This window comes from Mauremys reevesii, linkage group 1, assembly GCF_016161935.1.
Source record: "Mauremys reevesii isolate NIE-2019 linkage group 1, ASM1616193v1, whole genome shotgun sequence".
NCBI classification, from domain to species: domain Eukaryota; kingdom Metazoa; phylum Chordata; order Testudines; family Geoemydidae; genus Mauremys; species Mauremys reevesii.
The window spans coordinates 329,003,803-329,028,899 of NC_052623.1; the positions used below are offsets into that span (position 1 = coordinate 329,003,803).

At 40.7% G+C, this 25,097-nt stretch overlaps 1 protein-coding gene across 5 annotated transcripts in view; it reads right to left on the reverse strand.

Moving 5' to 3' along the window:
- TBC1D22A (TBC1 domain family member 22A) overlaps positions 1–25,097 on the reverse strand; it is a 421,974-nt gene that overhangs the window by 73,402 nt on the left and 323,475 nt on the right. For all 5 annotated transcript variants that reach the window (XM_039515243.1, XM_039515232.1, XM_039515281.1 and 2 more), the window contains exon 12: positions 20,521–20,616. In XM_039515243.1, the coding sequence (XP_039371177.1) occupies positions 20,521–20,616 (96 nt within the window). The remainder of the gene's footprint in view (positions 1–20,520; positions 20,617–25,097) is intronic.

Here is a 25,097-nt window from a genome sequence, read left to right on the forward strand (position 1 = left end):
AGCGCTTAAAGACGATAAAGTCATTGCGGAGAAACTAAATGGATTCTTTGCTTCAGTCTTCACGGCTGAGGATGTTAGGGAGATTCCCAAACCTGAGCTGGCTTTTGTAGGTGACAAATCTGAGGAACTGTCACAGATTGAAGTGTCACTAGAGGAGGTTTTGGAATTAATTGATAAACTCAACATTAACAAGTCACTGGGAACAGATGGCATTCACCCAAGAGTTCTGAAAGAACTCAAATGTGAAGTTGCGGAACTATTAACTAAGGCTTGTAACCTGTCCCTTAAATCGGCTTCGGTACCCAATGACTGGAAGTTAGCTAATGTAACGCCAATATTTAAAAAGGGCTCTAAGGGTGATCCCGGCAATTACAGATCGGTAAGTCTAACGTCGGTACCGGGCAAATTAGTTGAAACAATAGTAAAGAATAAAATTGTCAGACACATAGAAAAACAAACTGTTGAGCAATAGTCAACATGGTTTCTGTAAAGGGAAATCGTGTCTTACTAATCTATTAGAGTTCTTTGAAGGGGTCAACAAACATGTGGACAAGGGGGATCTGGTGGACATAGTGTACTTAGATTTCCAGAAAGCCTTTGACAAGGTCCCTCACCAAAGGCTCTTATGTAAATTAAGCTGTCATGGGATAAAAGGGAAGGTCCTTTCATGGATTGAGAACTGGTTAAAGGACAGGGAACAAAGGGTAGGAATTAATGGTAAATTCTCAGAATGGAGAGGGGTAACTAGTGGTGTTCCCCAAGGGTCAGTCCTCGGACCAATCCTATTCAATTTATTCATAAATGATCTGGAGAAAGGGGTAAACAGTGAGGTGGCAAAGTTTGCAGATGATACTAAACTGCCTAAGATAGTTAAGACCAAAGCAGATTGTGAAGAACTTCAAAAAGATCTCACAAAACTAAGTGATTGGGCAACAAAATGGCAAATGAAATTTAATGTGGATAAATGTAAAGTAATGCACATTGGAAAAAATAACCCCAACTATACATACAACATGATGGGGGCTAATTTAGCTACAACGAGTCAGGAAAAAGATCTTGGCGTCATCGTGGATAGTTCTCTGAAGATGTCCACGCAGTGTGCAGAGGCGGTCGAAAAAGCAAACAGGATGTTAGGAATCATTAAAAAGGGGATAGAGAATAAGACTGAGAATATATTATTGCCCTTATATAAATCCATGGTACGCCCACATCTTGAATACTGTGTACAGATGTGGTCTCCTCACCTCAAAAAAGATATTCTAGCACTAGAAAAGGTTCAGAAAAGGGCAACTAAAATGATTAGGGGTTTGGAGAGGGTCCCATATGAGGAAAGATTAAAGAGGCTAGGACTCTTCAGCTTGGAAAAGAGAAGACTAAGGGGGGACATGATAGAGTTCTGCATAATTAATCTTTACAAATTGTTATTGCAGTATCTTTGGTTGTTCAGGTGTAATTCAAGGTGTTGACTTGACCTTAACAGCCATAGCCTGTACGGTGCCTAGAGTTCACATGTATAAAGTTTATTAATTGAAATTGAGCTATGACAAAGCCCTTCCCACTACAGTACTTCCTTTCTTGTTCACAACGGACAACATCACCATCCTGCCTGTCATGCAGGGGTATGCATCCCTTATCCACTTTCTCAACATCACTCATGGCACTATATTTGCCCTTTTCAAGTCTTCTGGAATCCCTCCAGTCTTCCATGACTTTTCAAAGATAATCGCTAATGTCTCAGATACACCTCTACCCCGATATAAAGCGACCCGATAGAACGCGGGTTCGCATACACACGGTAAAGCTCTGACACGCTGCTCTGAGCAGCATGTTAAGGGTGTCGGGCCAGGCCGGGGCTGAAGGGTTTGATAAGGGACAGAGGGTATCGGGGGCGGTTAGGGGCTCCCCTCCCAGGGTCTGGGGTGGCAGGAGCTATGGGAGGGCACTTTTGGGGGCCCCACAGTCCCAGAGTGGCCCGGGGGATTAGCGGGGGGCTGGGAGCAGCCTGCTCTGCTTCCCTCGCCCCGGCCCCAGCCATGTTGCTCGGGGGAGGGCACTTGGGGGAAAGGATCCCGCCCCGCACTCACCAGAAGCAGAGCAGCCCGGCCCCAGCCCGCTCCACTCTGCCAGCTCCCAGCCTCAGCGCTCTGCTTCCCGCCTCAGGTGACTACGGGGGGCATCCTTTCCCCAACCTCCCTGCACTCACCTGCGGTGGAAAGCGGAGCGCCGTGGCTGGGAGGTGGCAGAGTGGAGCAGGATGGGGCTGCTTCGCTCCACTTCCTGAGGCAGGTGAGTACAGGCGGCATCCTTTCCCCAACCTCCCCGCACTCACCAGCGGCAGGAAGCAGATCAGCCTGGCCCCAGCATGGTCCACTCTGCCAGCTCCCAGCCATTGCATTCCACTTCCCGCCACAGGTGAGTGCAGGACCTTTCCCCAGCTGCCCCCCAGTGACATGGCTGGGGCTGGGGCAAGGGCAAGGAAAGTGGAACGGGCTGGGACTGCTTCCCGCCGCAGGTGAGTGTAGGGGGGCATGCTTTCCCCAACCTCTCCGCACTCACCGATGGCGGGAAGCGGAGCGCTGTGGCTGGGAGCTGGCAGAGTGGAGTGGACTGGGGCTGGGCTACTCCACTTCCCGACGCTGCTGGTGAGTGCCTGTCGGGGTGGGGAGGGATGGATAGGGGTTGGAGCAGTCAGGGGACAGAGGTCTGGGTAGAGGGGAGAATCCTGGGGGTGATTAGGGATGGGGGTCTCTGGAGGAGGCGGTCAGAGAACAAGGGACAGGAGGGGCAAAGCAAGTTTGATATAACGCGGTCTCACCTATAACGCAGTGAGTTTTTTTGTCTCCCAAGGACCACGTTGTATCAGGTGTACCTCCTGTCAGCTCATTGAGTATTCTAGGATGGATTTTATCAGGCCCTGGTGACTTGAAGACATCTAATTTGTCTAAGTAATTGTTAACTTGTTCTTAAGTGATCCTTTTCCTGAGGGAGTCACAGTCACCCCCATCTTCCACACACTCAGAGGTCAAATAGTATCAACTGATTCAGAGAAACAAACAAACAAAAGAAAACAAACAGCAAGCAATTTTGTCCTTAGGTTTTTCCTTTGCTCAAGAAGACCTGGACAGTCTCTCTCACTGGAAAAGCAAGTTTGCCATTCCTCGGGAAGGCTTTGTATATGGCTGGCTGCAGTTCTCAGGCTTTACAAATCTAGTTCCCCTTGGAATGGAAAGAAGGTCTTTCCCTTGCCAAGGCACCCAAATATCTGAATTCTACTTCCTCCCTTTTATTCCCTGTTTACTTCCTAGTATATAGGGCACCAAGTCCATGTTTATTTCTGGCAGGTGTTGCAAGGTTGAACTGACTGCAGTCTGTCTGCAGACCAGTACATTAACCCCTTTTTGTTTGTCCCAGTGTGGGGTTTTGTACACCCGTTAGCTTGGGGCAAGAGGTTCTTAACTTCTCAGAGAACAATCAATAAAATTTGATCAAGAACTGTAGCAGAAGCTCTTCCAGATAATTTCAAAACCACACAAAGGCATAAGTGATGACAAATATTCCAAAGACATGTATTCTAAAGATACAGATTCTAATCAGCAGCAATTAGAGTCCGAGATGCTGTCAGCTTCAACTGCCATAACATGCTCTGCATTTTAGTTATATTTAATTTTCACACAGCTATCAAATCCATGTTCTGTCCATAATACTTCATAGCTTTTACTTCTTCCTAAGTCTTTTAATGCTTGCTATTTTCTGCTTTTTTAAAGTTGTATTTTCTTAAAATATATTTTTGTTTCTTTAATGAACTCATAAGAGCCAGGCAAAAACTTGAAAAAAAAAATCTATGAATATTAGTTCACACTTTAAAACAGATTCCCTTTAATTGCATTTATTCCTCTTTTATGTTCACTTTATAAAAATATTCAAGTGAAGAAGGGTAATATTCAGACAAACAGCAATTATTAAGCTAATACTAGAGAATATTCATGGAACAGACTTACAAATCTGTGAATGAGAATATTTGTACTGGAATCTGAGGGCATGTCTCTACTGCCCCAGAGTTCAGACTAAGGGTCTCAATAGTAGCGCGCACCAAAGTGCTGTGCTGTAACTCCTCCGTGGGAATGCTGTGGGCACAAACTTAAAGGTCCAGATGTTGGCGTCACAGCACTGCTATTTACACCCCCTTAGTCCAAACAGCAGGGCACTGTAGACACACCTTGAGAGTTATATTCATCCAGAGAAAAAAAACATATGTATCTATGTATCCAGTCAAAACTAAACTCAGCTAACACTGAATACCAAACACTCAATGAATTGCTGATGCGTCATCTCTATAACAAGAATCATTCAACAAAATTAAAAATACCATAACCAGCTTGCAATAATATCAGACTCCCTTAGGATATTTATCCAAAATTACTGGCCTCTGAGGGAGAAAAAATTATAATAAAATAAATAAAATAATTTAACCATAACCATATCATAGTTATACGGTCTGATATCTTTGACCTTTAACAGCTGAAATGAAATGCCTTATCCCCTTTACAAAGCTAAGATTTCAACCTGTCCAAAGTTTCTTCCCTCATGAGTTGTGAGATACAGATCTTAGACCTGTCACTGGTCCAGGAATTAATATTGGCCGGACTGCGCCTTTGTATTTTTGAGAGGAAATTCCATACTTCAGGAGAGGGTGGAGAAGGAGAGAATGGAAACATTTGTCCCACAAGTTTATTTAAAGAAATATGTCAGCAGTTTGAGGTTGCTCAGAAGTTTGGAATGTTAGAAGTGATCCCTGCATAGGTGGATACACGTACATACATGCATGTGTATTATATATAAGCTATTATATATGTCTTCAGAAATATGTGTGGGGTAGTGGTGACATTTAAATTTATCATGCATATGTTTGAATGTCTTATCAGTACTCTACGCCTCTAAGCATAAATACACATATAAAACATTAGAGCTACACACATGTATGCATTGCCATATAAGGTTCACATCTACAAATAATTGAACGAAATGAAAAAGTTTGAGTAGAGCTAGTTGAAAATTTTCCATCAAATTCATATTTGATGGAAAGTGTGTTTTCCACAAAAATTTCTGCAGAAAAACATCAATTTTGGGAATTAAAAAAATCAACTGTTCTCAGGAAAATCTAAACAAAACATTTTGTTTCAGATTAGTTGTTTCAATCAAAAGTGTCAAAATGAAACATTACTACATTTCCAAAACAAAATTTGGTTCTGTGAAAAGTTTTGATATTTCAACTTTTTGTCCTGGTTTAGGACAAAAACAAATACCAAAAGAGTGGAATTTCCCATAGGACAAAAATTACATTTTTTGATCAGTCCTACCTTTGAGTTTGTAGATTTGTGCAGGCAAATTTAAAAATTTGAAGTCTGAATCCAGACAAAAGCACCTGAACCAGATAGTTGAGTTGTTGGGTCATGCTTAGCTTCCAGTGACCTCAATAGTTTTCTGAGTAAAGATCCTTCTCCACTGCTGGAACATTCAGGGATTTAGACTCATCTCTTCATCCCAACTGTAACTTCACTGAATATAACAATCTAATTTTTTGATTCTTAATGGAAAATCAGGCTACACTCCATAACGTGTTTTGAAAGTATCTTCTCCCTGGTTACCAAGTAGCCCCACCAACTAAAGACTTCTCTAGTCCATTACAGTCTGTCTGTCCTCCTCCATTTTACTGGTGGTTGGTTGGAATGTTGTCTTGAGGCCACAACTTCCTGATTTAGCCAGGGCTTATCAGTAGGTATTGGAGATTGTTTGGCAGTACTAAAAATCAACCAAAAATGTACACACCAACAGAAGATGTTAGTACAATTTAGTTTCTTGCTAATTTGCAGAAATAGAAAGAAAAATAATATTTTGCTACATTCCGTGAATTTCATTATGCTGTGGCAGACACTATAACTGATATGAAGAGGGGGAAAGAGCTCAGAGTTGATATTCCTTTTGTTGCATATTTTGATCCATATTGAAATCTCAAGTTACAAGTACGGCTACTGAGGCAGTATCTGAGAAAGCCACAGGCACGATCTGTAGAGTAAGGAAGGAAGGCACTCAAACTTAACTCTAAGTTTGAGTTTTTCCTTTCCCAAATACAGTAGGCATAACTAGAATAAAGAAAGGCTGAAGAAATCAGATTGGCAATGACTGCAATCATTTAATACTTGGAAGAAAATAAGGGAGCGAGACTGGGTCACAAAAGGATCAAGGACTAAAGAAGACCAGAGAACATATCTGCATCAAGTTGGATTTATTGCTCATTGACCGGTGCTCATTAGCAAGTGACACTGTAAACTCTGCTTTGAAACATCCCACACAGAAGGAAACATGTTGGAGAAGTTTCATGCCAAAATCTTTGACTTGCTTACCCCTTGATTTTTCTCTCTTCCACCTGGTCAAGATTTTTTATTATTGATAAATTTATAGGTTTATTTCAGTGTGTTACCATCAAGAACAGAAAATCTGTATAAGAGCTATGTTCCGTTTAACTTGTTTCTCCATAATTTTAAAACAAGTAGAATGTAGAAAAGCTGTTACCCAATGATAAGCAATTCTTTTTTCATTTTACACAGTTCTTTATACCTAGTGAGAAATGCATATAAACAAGTAGCCTGCCCCTGCACTCTATTCACAGAGGTGGCACTGACCAAGTAAATCTCCATCCTCAATAGGCTAATACATTATAAGCAATTCAAAAACATTAATCACATTTCAATTCAGTAAAATGGTGATGGGGAATACTTGGCATTAATAAAGGTCAAGACACATTTATAGGAAACCACTTCAATGTTCAGCTGCACTGATGCCAGTCGTAGTCAGATTGCACCACTTTTGCCTACTGGGAGGAAAAATGCTATGCATGCAAGAAGAATCTGAAGCAACTAATGATTACTGATGAGCAGATCTCAAAAGGTTTGGAAGTAGCTTGATATGATTAGAGTGGATTCTTGTTTTATTTTCAAATGTGCATATTATTTATTTAATGAAAAATAAAGTATTTGATTTTTTGTTTTTTAAAAAAGGTTTGGATAAGAACCCAAAAAGCTCATCCCGATATCTTAGATCTGCAAAACTATGCTACAAATCACATGAGAATAAGGTTCTATTATGAGATTCCTGGTATTCCTACTTTCAGTAGGGCAGCAAGTATCACAAATATGGCCTCTCTGTCTGCACTTTCACTTCTGGGTGCAACACAGTTGTACAGGACTGCGGAGATTTAAGATGATGAATAATAAATATTAACTTGCACACAAACAGGCCCAGCTTATGCTTGCTTTAAGTTTTATTATTTATAATATAATATAGTAAATTAGGATTGAACTCCATTGTATTAGGCGCTGTTTAAGCATAGATATATTCTCTGCTCTGAAGAGATTATACAGTTCATAGACAAACCTAGACAATGGAGTGTAACCAAAAATAAGAGGGAAATGGCCAGGGAAGATGAACGTATAAGTAATAATTTCACATTGTTATATAGGCTAATGCTGCACAGCTTGATGTTTCTGAATCATTTAAACATTTTTAATTATGGTTTTAAAGAGTAAAACTGTTGTCTATTTAAACATGCTATCTACTTAAAACTATTATGTAACCTCACATATCCCCAATCATCCATCTTTAGCTATATTATTAGTTTAAAAAACAAACAAAAACTATCCTCACAATTCCCTCAAATGATGAGGGAACTTTCACAAACTCATTCCTTGAGTTGGATTGTCACTTTGCTGCAGTTCAGTGGCTCCATGCAGGTATCAGGTGCAAGAAGAGGACATTAAGATCAATTAAGGAACGTATTTTCAGACATCTCCATAGCGTGGGGCTGGGAAGATGACATTAGTGCCCACCAAGGCCTCTACTCAGTTATTCCCATTTTCAATCACTCCCACAAACAAAAGCTTTCCAATTCAACAAAATAGCTCATATTGTGGGACAGATGACATCACTGAGGGTCTTGAGCTTGTCATAGTTCTCTTGCCCTTTCTTCCCCCCAATACTCTTGGATTAGTGGAAGGAAAACGTTGGGGCCATGTGACCCTAAAATCTTGGCTCTGCTTGGAGAGGAGCAGTGCCCCAAAGAGGCCAGGGGCAGAGGAAGATTTGACTAGTCCACTCCACCTTACCCAGTGAGATGCTGACAGCCACTGCCATCAGGACACTCACCTGAAGTATAGAAAAAGCTTTGTGGAGTATAGTGCTGGTAACATTTTTAGATCCAAGGCTCACAGACTGTATTTTTCCCCAGAGGATGATGCTGACCTACCATACAACACTACAGTTAGATCCCCATGGATGAACCAAGGCCCAACAACTTCTGCATCTCAAATGAAGAAGGCCCACTTGCAGCAGCAGTGTTAGCTCATGAAAAAAAAAAGGAGTGAATGCCCCATGAGAGTTCAAAATGGTAGTTATGGCTACAAGCAAGCATACTTTCCATTAAATACCCTACTCATGAGTTTCATCTGTCGTCATTTTTTTTATTTTGCAAGAACTATCAGCTTTTTCTTAAAGAAGAGAGTGCAACACTTATTTAAAATAAAACACCTTTTCACTTCAGAATACTTGCACCATTGACTTCTTCCACGTAAAGAACAGATTTGTTAAGAAAACACAGAAAACTCTTTTGACACTAACATATAAAAAGATTATGTTTTTGCGGCTTTTTTCCCGCAGGATAACTATGAGACTGGGTTAATGACCTGAGAGGTGGAAAATGAAATGTGATGTGTCTGCATGCAAATTAATTCACTTAGATAGAAAAATATAAAGAAGCTAAACACAGGTTAAATGGCAGCAAATCAGTTAAAGTCATTTACACTCTTCCATCGGTATCAAGAGCAGGAAAGAAAGCAGCATGTTGGTTTGTATCAAGAGGCATATAATGAGATGTTAGTCTCCTCATAGGTAAGGCATTTCTTTTTATAAACCCAATTTTGAAAACTCACCCTTACCACCACTCTGACCTTACTTTGCAAAAACCAAAAATAGCTTCACTGAAATTTTCCATGCCAGTTCTAGGCCTAGCATAAAATTTTCTTGGAAAGTTTGAGGCAAATCAGACAAAGCTTTGGGGAAATATGGGGACTAAAACATGTACTGAAGTCACACTTTTGAAAGATGTTCCTAACATTTTTTTGAATCATTAACATATCTCAGAAAACACTTGGCCTATCAACTTTCAACAGATTTTATTACGTTGGACAGGACTGAAGCCAGTCTAAGTTTAGGTACATTGTATTTTGGGGGGGTGTGAAATTTAGAAAGTAACTGTGCTTTTAAACACATAAGGAAGTCTGTAATAGGTGTTTTACACAGTGGTCAGGGCCCAGATTCGGATGTCCAGGATATGATCACCAGGATATGGTAGGGAGACCATTTGCAATGAGTGACAGCCACATGTAGAAGGAGTCATACACAGGAAGCTGAGAATATATAGAAATCAATCGGGTCCATCTCTGCATACATTGAAAGATTCTCTGGAGTACCTGATCCCCAGGTACTCCTTGACTCATTTGAGCATTAAAAAAAACACATTAGGAAATTCCCAAACAAGAAAACAGTTAAGAAGTAAAGGTTAAGCAGACAATGCAAATGATTACACCCCCCAGTAATTTCAGACCTACTGGTCCATTAAGATGGGCTGCCAGGCAGAAAGAATATGAGGTAAGTGGAAAAGGCAAATGGAATTGAAATGGATTAACACTGAGCGTTCTGGTAAAACATCAACACCGTTACTTCCCAGAGGATAAATTACTTGTTCAAATCAGAGAAGCAAAGGTGGTCTTTTACCTGTGATGCTGCTTCTTAAAATAAGCAGTTTGATACTGCCTTTGATTTTCTTGAGAGCAGTAACCACATTAGGTTTCCAACTTATGCCCTCTGAGCTTACCAGGCTCATTCCCCATTACGCTGGACAGAAAAAAACCATAAGGGATCTGAGCTCTCATGCTTCAGGACATAAGCCAATGAACAGGGTGAGGAAAAGTCTTGCATTAGGACTACTTTTCCATGATTCTTGACTAATGTTCCTCAACTACTTCAGAACGGTACAATGAATGGCACATCCATCAGTAAGACACTGATTTTCTTAAGTGTAACATGTGTCAAAGACACTAAGAAAGGGTACCCTTAAATATAATACAGCTCTAAAAGATGCTTAAATTATAGCATCTATTATATAACTATGGACAAGACAAAGTCAGGCTCACAGAAAACGCCACGTGAACTGATATTGTTGTTCTCATTAAAACAGATATTAAAGAAAAATTGCAAGGGACTGTCATATCATGTCAAAATAACTAATTACTGCAGTTTACTTTTCAGTCATCATTCCATCTGCTGAGGCATTTAATAGAGCTCCTCACTCTATTAAATGACATATTACTAATAGGATAAAATGTTTGATCATTCTCCATGTTAAGAAACAAAGTCCTTTCTCAAACGAGTTTCATTTACTTTCTTATAGTCACTAAAATGCCCAGGATATTTTATCTGCACGAATTACCAACTGTAGGAATAAGATCATATAGCCTCAAACTATCAGATATAGTCTTATTATTGAAAGCATTTGTTCAGTGTTGCACAACTTTATTTAAGGTGAGTGCAAGGAATAAAATCTTGAATTTGTCAAGCCAAATTGATTTGCAGAAGTGTTCACGTTAAAGTGCTGACTGTGAATTTTTGGTTGCTTATTCCTCAAACAGTTCTCTTTTTTGCCTTGCAAAGAAAATGTAGAGGACAATCGCCAGCCTGCACTTTACGCAGAGAGGAGTTTGGCTGGCTGGCCGGGAGAAGAAGGCAATGCTTTCTGGCTTGGGGGAGGAAGGGAGACGTAAAACTGCTGGAAGAGCAGTCAGTGTAGAGGATGACTCACCACCTCGGAATGAGGGGTTTAAAACGGTTAGCCTGGGCCTGGCCCCTCCCCATATTACTCAGATCAGGCTGGGCAGCACCCACCCTCCTTCCCTAATTAGGCCACAAATATGCCTGGTGTTTAGGTATATCTGCTGTGGGCATTACGCTAGCAGCCCCGCTAAGGGGGGCTGGGAAGGAATTTTTCTCTTACCACCATATTGGCAGTGGGGTTTTTTTCGCCTTCCTCGCAGCAGGTTCAGGTAGGCTCTGTTCATGCGTAGCATGATGGGCGATAGGCCATATGTCGCAACTCTTTATTTAAGTGTATAGCGGATGTTCAGTGCAGGTACTCCATAAATTAAAGCACAAAGGAACGAAAAAATGGCTTGGAAAAGGAATTAAGGAGAAGTGCTTGGTAACTGAGCAAGTGGGGGACTGTTGGGGACTCCTATGATTGGTACAACAGGGAGCCAACTCTGCCATCATTATAGTCCACCTTAACTCCTCCCACGAGGGGGGGTGGTCGGTAAGGTCCTGGCAAGGGAATTGCTGGAGGGACCTGGATGAAAGGGGGTGGGGAAGGGGAGAGCTGTGGAAGACCGCCCCCACCCCCAAATTGGCTGGAATTGATAAGGTCTTGGCAGTGAATCTGCTGGAGGGACATAAATTTTGCACCTGCACTGCACACATTTTATCCGCTGGGTTAGTCCCAGAAGTCTAATAATAAAGTTGTGGCCTGATTAAACCCATATCTAATGTCTCCTGTCATTCTTTCACCATAGCCAGACAACACATTTTAAAAGCAGATGACTCACGTGTACAACTTTACCTGTAGAATGTAGAGTAACGCCATGTTTACTTTATTGTAAAAACTGAAAAATAATTAGAATAAGGATTCAAGTCTCTAAAAAAAGTTCAACATTTCAGACCTTATAAAGACCTTAATAAATACCTTTGTGTGATTTGTATCAAGTGTGCATTTTAAATGAATGCAACGACTATTGCCCATATGTTGTGTGTGTCTTAGAGCAAGCCTAAAATGGAAGGCCACATGCTAAACAGAATTTCTGAAAATTTAGGAAATAAAAAACTGTTTTGTTAAAATCAGATTTACATTTGCAAATTCAATATCAAACACTTGATGTTTACCATTTCCAAACTGAACCCTGACACCTATGCATGTGCTGTCATATTCCACTGACACCACTGAAATTAAGAGAACATCACCATGCACCTAGTACATTTAGTAGCATGGGCGATACATATCTTCTGAAAATGGGCCTTGATTCTGCAGAGACTTGTATACTTAAATGGAACTACTCGCTGTGTGAAGTTAATTTAATGGGACCAATCACAGCAAGTAAAATTAAGCACATGTATATACCTTTGCAGAATTCAGTCCATGGCTGTACATTCAGCAATTCTCAAGTGACTAAGATTGATTACACTCACTTCTGTTTCCTTCCTAATTTTTCTAACTTTTAAAATAATTGAACATAAACCGAACATTTCCTGTTCATTTATCATCTCTCTCTCTCTCTCTCTCTCTTGTTTTAAAAGCAGATTTCACACAATGAAAAACCTCTTTTCATCACTATAGTAATACTTTGTCTCTATGGAAGTGTTTTTGTTCTTATAGAAATAATTTGTTTCTATTAATTATTTCTTCAGGAAAAAACTACAATGGCACTAAATACTGGGTCTTTTAAAGTTTTTTTTCCCTACAACAATCTATCAGAGAGAAGTTTTGCTTGACTATATAGCTCTCAAATAATCGCCCCCAAATAGCTATAATTGCAAATAATTCCCCATTACGCAGTATTACTGTGTATTCTTTAATTTCTACTTTCTTTCATTGCCTCTCACGTTTAGTTCATAGAATCAAACCACTAATTTTATTATGTAGCTAAGAAATAAAATCAATACTATTACTTCAACATCTATTACATTTTCATTTCTCCATTGTATAGTTTTCTCTGCTGGAATCAACTTTTCTCTATCCTGTGTTCCCTCTGCTTGCGGCCACTTTTCTTATTCTCTTTAGTTAAGAAACAAGACAAAGTACCTATTATTATTTAGGTGCTAACATTTTAAATCAGCAATCCCAGCCAGTCTCCTCTAATTGCAATATTCCCACCTCATCTGCACCACAGCAGAGAAAATCTGTCTCTTTGCAAGTGCATTATTAGATACAAAACACGCCAAAGGATCAGTTGTTTAAGTCTATTATTCTCGCTCAGACAAGCTAAGTAACAAACAAAAACTACATTTAGTGCCAATTAAGGTTGCAGCAGTACACATTTCATTCTCCCAAAAGTTAAAGGAATAGAAATAAGAAGCAAGACTTGTACTTTATTTTTCACCTTCATATTGCCTACTGATAACACATTCTAAATTCCACAAGGCTTTCACTTCCATCACAACAGATCTAAAAAAGAAATATGTACCCCATCTTCCTCCAACTTGCTCTCAAACACAAAACCTTATGTATCAGAGGGGTAGCCTCACTTGGTTTTATATCAACAGATCAGTACACCTGACTATCACACAATCCAGGCATTTGGGAAGTTCTTCTGCCTTGTCACTGCTAAGGTCCCATGCCAATGTGGGAATCCACAAGCATGAAGGCCACCATCTCGGCCAACAGTGGGGCTGAAAAAATGATCTTGAGAGTTGAAAGCATCAGTCTTTACAGCATGTGCTAAAAGGCCAGCCCCTCAAGCTGACAACTGTCAGAGATACACATCTTCACTGGACTAGATATAGAGAGGGTCACAGCATACACGCTACCAGTGGTTACACAGGCAAAATGAATGACAAATGACTGAATGTGTATGTAGTGGTCCCTCGCTCTCCAGTGGGGAGGGAGGCCATTCTGCCTCATTGTAGGGGTGGTAGTCTTTGGGCTCGGGCTGCCCCAGCGGGGTCCGTCTAACAAAAGCAACCACACAATAGTCCGGGCTCCTGTCCCCACCCTTGGGTGGGGGCACGCCGACATAGTTTTTAGCCCTCAGCCCACTCATCAATTAACAGTGAGGCCCCTGCCCTCAGGCGGGGCTGGGCTAAGTAGCATGCTATCACCTATGCCTCCGGGTCGAGGCAGCCAGCAAATATACACAGTCTGTAGCCTTAGCTGTTTGGGCGGGGCAGAGCAGGGAGCAGGCTTTAGCCTGGACTTTGGGATGAGGCAGCCAGCAAACAGACCGTCAATAAGCCCTGGCCCTCATGGCGGGGTGGGGAGGGGCAAGGGGCAGGCTTTAGCCTAAGCTTGGGGTTCAGGCAGCCAGCAAACCCATACAGTCTCGGAGTTCAGGTAGGGGTGACCACCCACACAGTCTTAGGGGTTTCAAAATGGGTTGAGCACCCAGCAAGCAGTCTAGGGTGTTGACAGGGGTCTTCAGGGGGGCACAGGCCTCCTGGCATAAGGAGTCTGCCACCCCAGGGTTTGGGAGCGCAGGGGGACGCAGGCCAGCCCTACTCCACCGCGTCCCAGCCCAGGGCCCTAGCAGTGGCAGACAGGTCTGCCATTGGGTCGGCAGGGATCCAGACGCAATACGCCGACCTAGAAGCAGTCAGCCCTGTAGCTGGCCAGCTGTTGGATGCCCCTGGGCTACTTCCTACCTCTGTAGGGTTTGGTACCTCGGGTATCCAACTGCTCTCGGGCTCCTCTGGGTAGACAGCTGATGGTAGTCCCGGTAACTCCTCATCTGGGTCCGTCTCCTCCAGGGGCAGAGTGTGGCAGAACGTAGATTCAGCTCCTGGGCGCTGCAGCACGGCAGAGGCGTCTGTCTCCTCCGCTGGCTCCCGCTCAGCTGAGCTGCGGAGCTCTCCCTTTATACTTCCTGTCCCGCCCCGGTCCTTCCAGTGAGGAGGACAGGCTGGGTTCTGCCCCACCCACCAAGGGGACCGTAGTGGTCCCTTGCTCTCCAGTCTGGAGGGAGGCCACTCTGCCTCACTACAATGTGTATGATGATTCAGGCCATAATGTGCACATTAGTTTTTCAGTAAAAAAAAATAAAATACATCTATTTTAAAGATGTCTTCATTTCATAACTCTCCTACAACCACACCATCATTTCCTGCATACATCAGCAACAGGGCCTGAACCCTAAGACCTTCAGACCCCTAGCTTATACCCTTACTGTTTGAGCTGTGAGTAATTACCAGCTCTTTTGTAGACTAGCCACTGGAGGAGAACTTGACACAAACTTTCTCAGTGGGCTTCGGACATATTTACTAGTCTACAGCAGAGTATCAGTGATCATCAGAGAAGAGTGTGATTTATACCATTTAGAGAGAGGATAAACTCTGAAAGGGAGTATTGTGCAGTAAATTAGATTTGGATTTATCCTGTTAGAGACCTGGGTTCTGGGCTGGAAATGACCTTGCATAAACTCTGTACCAAAACTTATTTAAAAAATTGGAAGGAGAGTTCAGCAGCTTTTCCCTAAACATCTTTTGAGGTTGAGGTTCATGGCTTTAGTCAATAATAAGGGTAGTGACTTGAATGGAAATATCAATAGAAATTACAATTAAATTCTGCTTATTATCTCTATCAATTCAATTTTGATCAAGCCACCATGAAAAATTCAACTAGTGCTCTAAGTTTATAATGTATACTTAGCATTTTTCCATTTTAGTGAAATATTTTACAACATAAAGATTTTAAGTACCTGTTACCACTTAATATTGTAACAATCTGAAGTATGATTCAGTTACTGTGGCAGATAATACAACATAGTTTTAGTTTCATGATAATTGTGGTAATATATCAGAAAAATAGCAAACTACAATTGAAAAATATTCAGTATAGCATAAATCACCACTCTTATTCTTTAAGGTCAAAGCCTCCTGGCAGTGACAATACAACGGTGATAAAACTAAGAGAGATGTCTAAAATAAGGTGGATATATAAACTCAAACCTTGAGGAACAACTAACTATACTTATCAGTCTAGCTTACTTTTAAGTGATACCCTGTATGGCTCACCAAACAATGCATTATTTTATGAGGCAGTGTAGTCTATTGGACAGAGTTTAGGTCTGGGAGCCATGAATTCCTGAGTTCTAATCTTGGCTCTGGCATTCCCATGGGACCTTGGGAAAAATCATTTAACTTCTGTGCTTCCAGTTCCTCATGTGTAACATTTCCCTTCACCAACTGTTGTAACTACTCTTTAGCTTTGAAAACCTAAATCCTTTGAGAGATATTATTGTATTTTAAACTGCACAAAAACTCAGCCCACAGGACTGAAATCCTGACAAGTTCTTAGTGAGTGCCATTTTAGGTAGCGGATCTAGATTTGTAAAGGTATTTGTGGGGAAAATCTTTTGAATATACTGAATGGGAAAGTACAGGTAATGCAACAAAGAGGGTAATAAAATAAAAGGGAAGGAGAGGCAATAGAAACATCAATGAGATTAACATACTGATTCAGCAAAGGCTAGAGCACAGCATGGTAGAACAAAAAAACAACTCTTAAAATAAATGCAATAAAAATATCTCTGACTCATTTCTTGTAGAAGTGGGTCTCGTAGGAGCGATATGAATGAAAAGAGGGCAGTGGCCTGCGGACCTGCTCAGGAAGATCATCTAATACATAGTGTGTGCTGTCAAAGGGATCAGCGACAGAGTATTTACAGTTTCTTCCATACACTAACTTATCTGACCTGGTGCACCATTTCTATCATGGTGTCTACAAGAAACGAGTCTAATGTATTTCATTCCCAACATTTGCGGGGCACTAAGGTGACTGAAAGAGTGGTAGAAAGCAGTAGCAGGCAATATGCTCACACAAACAGGCAGAATCTGTTCATTTGTACATTAATAATGCAGGAGTACGGATCTCTCTCATAAAATACTGAGATGTTGCATCAAAGCTTGGACCTTTTAACAGTAAAGTCCTGGTAGCTGAAATGAATGTATTTAATTTGATTATTCCGAGAACCAAGAATGCTGACTGAAAGGCAAAAGGCAATCTTGAGCCAGATATATTCCTGCTGAGTATGTCCTCTGAGCTCTTGAATTAACTAAGTATTTTGAGGATGTGGAACCAATCTAATAATATCCCAACTTAGTATTTCATCTTTCATTTATTTTTCCAAATCATCTTAATATCTTGTAAGTAGATGTCAAACTGATCATAATAAACAATGAACTGTAATAGTCCCAAGTAAATAATTTTCCAAGCAAAGCTTTGAAATCTAACACTTATATTATGGTATTAAAGTTACCCTCCTTTTCACCTGCTGTCCCTGGCTCAACATATATCATCTTCATTTTATTTCCCTCCACCTAAAAATATGATTGTTTACTAAAGCCATTTTTCCTAAGTGAGTTTAAGAACAAAAGTTAATTTATTTAAAGTCTACTTCCCTGTGACTTCCAAGCCTATATAAAACTAAAATATAAATGTATATCAGAAAACATGCAATGCTTTCCATTAAATAATTACTAAATTAAGGATGTTTCAATTGAGAAAATCCCCAAAGGACTTTCTAACTCAGGGGTTCTCAAACTGGGGGTCGGGACCCCTCAGGGAGTTGTGAGGTTATTACATCGGGGGGTCGCGAGCTGTCAGCCTCCACCCCAAACTGCGCTTTACCTCCAGCATTTATAATAGTGTTAAATATATTTAAAAGTGTTTTTAATTTATAAGGGGGGGGGTCACACTCAGTGTCTTGCTATGTGAAAGGGGTCACCAGTAAAAAAGTTTGAGAGCCACTGTTCTAACTCAAACTACCCCAACCTCGCTACTAACAAAACTAAAAATGTACATCTCTATAGCACGTTTATAACACCTTTTCTGTTTCCGGGCAAGGTTTTTAATAGCATGTCTGAAATATTCTGTTCTGAATAGTTTCTTAGAAAGAAGTTTAAAAAAAAAAATCTAGAAACTATGATAGCTGATAAAATAGGGACCAAACCATTATACAATTTTACTCCACATAGGTACTACAGAGACTTTCCATTTGATTATTTCAAACCAGGTTAGAAATATTGGTTATTCATTCTTTATCAGGTAGACTTGTCAATGCATTATGAATATCCTTTCTCTGATTAAAAAAAAAAAAATAGAAACATAGGCATTGCCAAACTAGACCAGACCAGTGTTCCCTCTGACAACGTCTCTGACAATGGCCAGTACCAAACACTTCCTCAAAAGTTTCAAGGAAAAAGTTAAGTGGAATGGACAGCACATTACCAGAATATTGCCCTTGTAACTGTGTATTTTCTCATAATCCATACTAAATATCTAATCCTTTTTCATTAACACTAGTGTTTTCACATGTGTTAATTAACATGATGAAAACGTATAATGTAGGTAAGGTGTCATAGGGTGTTTCTTCAGCCACGCAGTGAGCAGCACTGTCTAGACTATTTTTGTGGTCTTCTAGTCCCAAACACAACCAGTCTTTAATCCTCAATTTCCCAACATGACAGGAGATAGCACAGGTATACAGCAGGAGGAGTCTTCCACAGCTTGCTCACCCTCTGAAGTCCCAGGCTTACTTCCTGTTCCTCCCAATTACATATCCTCCCAATTACTAAGTCAATTACCTCATCAACACAATTGCCAGCAATATTGTAATCCCCAGCTGTTGACTGAGTCCAATTAAGCCTGAAGCCTTGTCTGTGCTCCAGCAACTTCAGTGATCAGGGTGCTACAACGAGCACTCTGTCACATAAGGACATAGTAGTTTTAGATGCTCATAGTTAATCCTAATTAATGTCAATATTAGACCCAAAATTAAACTGTTTTTGTTTATGACTTTTTACTCATTTTGTACATTTAACTCATAATACCTTAAAAAATGACAGATTAAATCATATTCATCCCCAAGAGTTCATAACTGCATATATATGTGGTGAATCACTCAGATCTGTCTCATTAATAACAGGTGTTTTAAAACTTTTCTGAATTACATATTTACACGGATTTTAATGACATCAATGGAAACTAAATTACAAAACTATCTTACCTTGAAGATCAAATGTAGACATGCAGAAGAAAAAAAGACTACAATATTTCACCCCATATTTTCCATTTACATATGTGTCTTATCTACCGAGTGTGTGTAGGAGATGAGGAAAACGCTAGAGGCTCTGGGAGCAGGAAACAGCATAAATGGATTCAGTGGATGGGATGGGGCCCAGTGCTAACATATAGTTGGGAGGGAGAGGTGTCCAGCATTAAGATATTGTTTGGGAAACAGCATAAATTGAAGTAGCCTGTTAGCATGTTAGGAGGCAGTATGAATTAAGCTATTCACGGGGAGCTACTCAGAGTTAATTTACTGTTGGGGATGCAGCATTAAGTGTTTTAATTGTGGTTAGGAAGTCAGACAAACATTAATTAAAACTGCCTCAATTCATTCATAAATCAATTCATTTTGTGGGGAAAGGCAGCACTGATTGATTGTTTAGTACATGTTTTCTGGGGGCAGCATACAGTGTTCATGTGTGTGGGACATTAATTAGCAGAGCAGAGTTCAGCCAGCAAGAGACTGGGGTCTTTGGACCCAAGCAGCCGGGGAAGTGCTCCATTAGAATGGGCAGGGCTCCCAGGCATGGCTTGCAAGGGGGCAGTATATTTCAACCTTTTACATCTTCCTAGCTATTCCATATGTAGTATTTAGAGAAAAGTAATATCATAAAAATCAAACTACTATTTTTGTGAGAAGTAAACAATCTAAGTTCTACAATACAGGCGATCTTAAAAAACAGCCAAATTCTTCCTCATCTACACTGGTGTAAATCCCATTGCAAACAACTACGAAGTCCTCACTAATCTCTGCCTCTTGCAATCCAATCCCTGACTATCCACCTTATTTCAGAATCATTCTAGCAATATAACTCATTCTCATGTGCTAACAATTTGAATAATCTCTAAAAAGAAGAACCTAATGTAACATGAATTGTACTAACAAAGCAGTCCTATAACTGTATTCTGTGTACTCCCTCTTCTCTGGTCCATACCTAACGTCATTTCCCGTCTTTTTTAGGCACAATTTAGATTGTAAGCTCTTTTGGACAAAAACTGGCTAAAGTTTTCAAATGTGGGCACCCAAAATAAGTCGCCTATATCATATTTAGGCACTGGAGTAAACAGTCTGGTTTTCAAAGATGTGGAATTGTGTCTTAATGGGTCTATGTCTTTATTATCTATGTAGAAGTGCCATGCACATCACTGATGCTATACAAATGTTAATGATAATAAATAGGCAACATGACCACCACATTTTAAGATAAAACATATATATCAATTTACCCTCAGCCACTTACTTTTTCAGAAAATCTCACTGTATAATAAGGAAAGTTTTGGAATTTCAGTGTTTCCTGAAATCTTTGCCTCAGTGATTGTCTCAGTTTAAGTAACACTTTCTTGAAAGTGTACATCTCCCCATATACTGCACCCCACTATCTGCTGCTGTTTACAGTCAATCACTTCAGGTACAAGAGCTGACACTTACAAAGAGTCAAACATTGTCAATTTTAGTGCAACTGTTGTTGCGTTGTCAAATTCATACACGAGTAATCCTGTAAATAAAAATTTAATAAATAATGTCCTGCTGGGAAAAAATATATCCCTAGATACCTGCAGCATTGAATAAAAATGTATTTACTTACTTGAAAGTCTTTTTCTTCCAGTATCTCTTTCCTCCACCTGACAAGGAAGGCAGCACAGACGTACAAGTGAAAATGGGAAAAACCCTCAGGTTCAGACTAAAAAAAAAAAACACAGAAATTAAATGTACCGAGTCATTACTTTACTTATGAAATTTAACCCCAATTATATTTAAAAGACATTCAATATTGACTGGAGGTTGATGATATGAAATGTTTAAGAGAAACAAAGAACACAGACTACGTGCTTTCTTAATTTTCATTGGGTCTTATTAGATTTAAGGGACTTAAACCTCTATTTTTCACATCCCAAACGTATTATGACTTCATCTCTGCCATAAGCATTCATAGTCTATATCTTGTACTGAGAACCAGGCCTGGGTGCATATTTCTCAAAGTTAAACTATTTTCTTTCCAGACCATTCCTAGCCTTTTCCCTTTAGTAACTATGTTCTATGAATTACTGCAAGCTGAAGCACACTCCCCCAAACCCAATGTTACACCCATATGGCCCATGTCCACTATTAGAGTGCGGAAGTTCCATCTGATATTCATTTCTGTGACACTGCACTACATATGTTTTATTGAACTATGCTTATGAGTATAAATATGATGCATCTGGAATATGCTTTATGCAAAAGGTCTCTTTACAAAGCTTATAATCTACTGACTGTGTACATCCTACTTGTATGTATGTATCATTCTTGTATCTGAAGCTAGAAATATGAAGTATAACTCTTTGAGCAAGGGGTTGGACTAGATGACCTCCTGAAGTCCCTTCCAAACCTGATATTCTATGATCCTGTGATTCTCTGAAGTGCTATTGTAATTATGCAAAGTGTGGGCCAATAATGGTGGTTTAGAACCTTGATGGCTCCCATTGACAAGACAATTGGTTGTAAATGGCTCTGTTTACTTGCAAACCTCTCTGGGTATGTGCAGGTCTGCCCTGGAAGAATGAAGTCTTACAGTGATATGTAACCATGTCACATGATACTGGAATCCATCTTAAACCTGGTGCTTTTTCATTGAGAAGGAGGGGTGGGGACCTGGAGAGACAAGATTCCTGCCTTGTGCCAAAGCTATAAAAGGGTTAGGGGTAGGGGTGGAACAGAACAAAGGGGGTGGTCAGTCATGATAAATCCCCTAGTTACCACCCCAGCTGGAACTAACAAGGACCGTACCAGGGGAAAGGATTGGGCCCACACTAGGAAGGAGTCTAGCAGAGACTACACTTCTGTGGAATGTGGCCTTCCCTGAGTCAGTGTATGCACTGGGAGGAGTGATTGTCTGCAACAGGGATAGCCTCTTTGCAGGAGACGTACTTCTTGAAGTCTGGAGAACCAGGCATACTCTGTTGTGGGAAGGGTCCCCAACAAGAAAATAGCAGGGGGGAAAATAAAGTCTTTTTATTTTTTTAAGGAAGAAAATATGGAGAGAAAAAACCCTACATTTACAACTAAGTACTTGGAGATTCACTAGCTATAGAAATGTAAAATGAAAGTAAGGTTATAACAGTCTTTGAATAGCTCTGTCTCTAGCCAGGGGCGGTTGAGAAGGTTTGCTAGCCTTGTGGTAAAGCACAAGGAAAGAGAGCGCATGTGCAGGCCTGACACTGTTACCGAAGGTCTCCAATCAGCAGCGCAGGGACACAAGCACACCTGCAGTGAAGCACCCATAGGGACACTACTCGAAGAAGAAAATGTAATTCCTTGTGTTGGAATTTACGTGGATTAAAAACAACAGTCTTGAACACCATCCGTGAGGACAAACATCAGAATTTCAGTTTTGCTCGTTACTTGAAAGACAATGCCAGTGACCCATAATTATGGTTCAGTCTTGATTTAGAGAGAACACAATCTACTATCACTGATCATATTTTCCTGTATAATAATAATAATTAGTATTATATAAACAATAATAATCCAGTTGTGGCGTAAAACTCAAAGGTGCTTTGTTGCCCCAAGTACACTGGACAATTAAGGACTCAATGCAGGCAGGACAGATCACTAATTTCTCTGCTTGATACTTACATATCTGACAATGGAAAGGAATACATATTGCCTAAGTACTTATGAATGCTCCCTGCACGAGGGGGAGGGGGAGTGTCATTGGAACAACTGCAGTACCCTAAAGAGTGGAAAACGCCCCTCTTAGCAGTCGCTTCTCATACCAGGAGAGTGAGTGCAAGGGAGATGGGGGTGGGAAGAAGTCAGTGGAACCTTCCATTCCCTGTTAGCAGGCGGGTGAGTCCAAAGATAAGTCTGACCACATCAAGTAGTCACAAAAACAGGGTAGCGCCAATCTTTTCAGGAAACCTTTGAATTTCCACTTGAACTGAAACAAGGGACTCTGAGATGTGGGGTGCCAGGAGGAAAAAATGTTGATTAATTTGGGAATCATGGCAGGAAAAAGTTTAGGAATAATTACCTTAGGAAAAAGGCCTACACTAGGAAAAAGGTATGTTTTTACAACATGATAGCTAATATATGATAATTAACACAAATCTTAGTATAGACAGGACAAGTTATAATTTTACCTAAACTCCCCTTTAAGATTCATTTTGATCAGCTAATAAAAATATAAGTATAACTTGCCTGCTCTGCGCTAGGATTTTTAAAATATGAGCTATCATGTATTCACTATTTCATTATAACAACCATACTTTTTCCTAGTGTAGACATACTCCTAGAGAATTTCTGTTTAAATACTGGGTTCAGAGCTGACTGTTTAACAAATGAAATTGGATAACATGACAGCTGAAGATGATGTAGCTGTAGGAACAGCAGTAAACACCAATTATCACATCAGTTTTTGTTCAAGAAAACATGAAGAAATTGAAAAAATTACTTTAAAAATCCAGAAGGCCAGTAGAGGTCAAAACCCTTTTCTACTTTATTCTGAACATAATTAACAGAACATGACAGATGTTTTTTGTTTAGTTGCATCATTAAAATTCCTTGATAGCTTTTTCAGCTCTACAATTAATAAAAAACGGTTACTATCGTTCTGTAACTGTTGTTCTTTGAGATGTGTTACTCATGTCAATTTAAATATGGGTGTGCACATGCTGTGGGCACCACCGCCGGAAAGTTTTTCCCTCAGTGGTATCTGTCGGATCAGCTCTGGTGCCCCTGGAATTGCGCCCTCATAGCGCTGATATATAGGGACCTTCTGCCCCTCCATCCTGAGTTCCTTCTTGCTGGCCAACTCAGACAGAGGTGTAGGAAGGTCAGCTTTGGAATGGATATGAGCAACACATCTCAAAGAACAACCGTTATGGAAGGTTAGAAACAGTTTTTTCTTCTTCTAGTGCTTGCTCATGTCCATTCCAACATAGTGGCTCCGAAGCAGATGTAGGAGGTGGGATTGGAGTTCAATGACAAGTTTTCTGAAATGATTTAGTCCTTTCTATGTAGAAGGCCAATGCTCACCTGACGTCTAGCAAATACAGCCTCTGTTTCTAGCTATCTACGTGCAGCTTTGGGTAGAAGATAGGAAGAAAGATGTTCTGGTTATTGTGGAAATGCGACACCACCTTTGGGAGAAAGGTTGGGTGAGGGTCCCAGGCTGGGGTACAGTCTGTCCAGCTCCTTAAGGAAGTAGCTACAGAGCGAGTTAGCAAAAATTGACCTGCCATTTACCCCTGTGTGGAATGCTGAAATTGCTTCCAGATGTACTCTAATCAATGACACTGATAGCCCTTGCTGCTTTAGGTGTAGCAAATAGTCCAGAATACACTACACTGATGCTCTGGTGGGTGAGACCCTTTTCTTTGCTGACCAAATTGAGAATTTCTTCCATTTTGCCAGGTACATGGCCCTAGTGGATGGATTTCTGCTCCCTCGAAGAACTTCTTGAACTGGACCTGAGCATGCTAGCTCTAAGGGGTTCAGCCATGGCTTTCAGGCCATGAGATGGAGGGACTCAAGATTTGGATGATGTAGGCATCCATGATCCTGGGAGATGAGATCCAGAAACAGAAGTAGGGTGATTGGTGTTTCCACCGAGAGGTCCAGAAGAGTGTGAACCAGTGTTTACATGGCCAGGCCAAGGCTATCAGGATCAGGCTCATTCCCTCCTTTCTGATCATCAGCAGATACTTGTCTATGAGTGGAATGGGAGGGAATGCATAGAAGAGATGGTCCTTTTATGGGAGAAGGAACGCGTCTGTGAGCAAGCCATGGGCTGACGAGGGCTGGGGAGGAGGCCTCCTTTTGTAGATCCTACCCCACCCTCCTATTATAATACTACCTGGACTGGGGTTTGTAGAAACAAGGCTAAGGCTGGGGCTTAAAGTACTTCCTCAACGGGGCCAGTGTGAGTAGGCCTACTGACTTTAAGGTGGACCTTGAATCTTTTAAGCTGTGGAGCTTAGAGTTGGTCTGCTCTGAAAAGTGAGACATACCATTGAAAGGAAGGTCCTGAATTGTTTGCTGCACTTCATATGGAAGGCTCGAGGCCTGCAGCCACAAGCTTCTCCTCATAGCCACTGCTAAGGTCATGGTTTGTGCAGATAAATCTGCTGCTTGCAGCGATGCTTTCTCCACTGCTCTGCCCTCCTCGACTAGAGCAGAGAA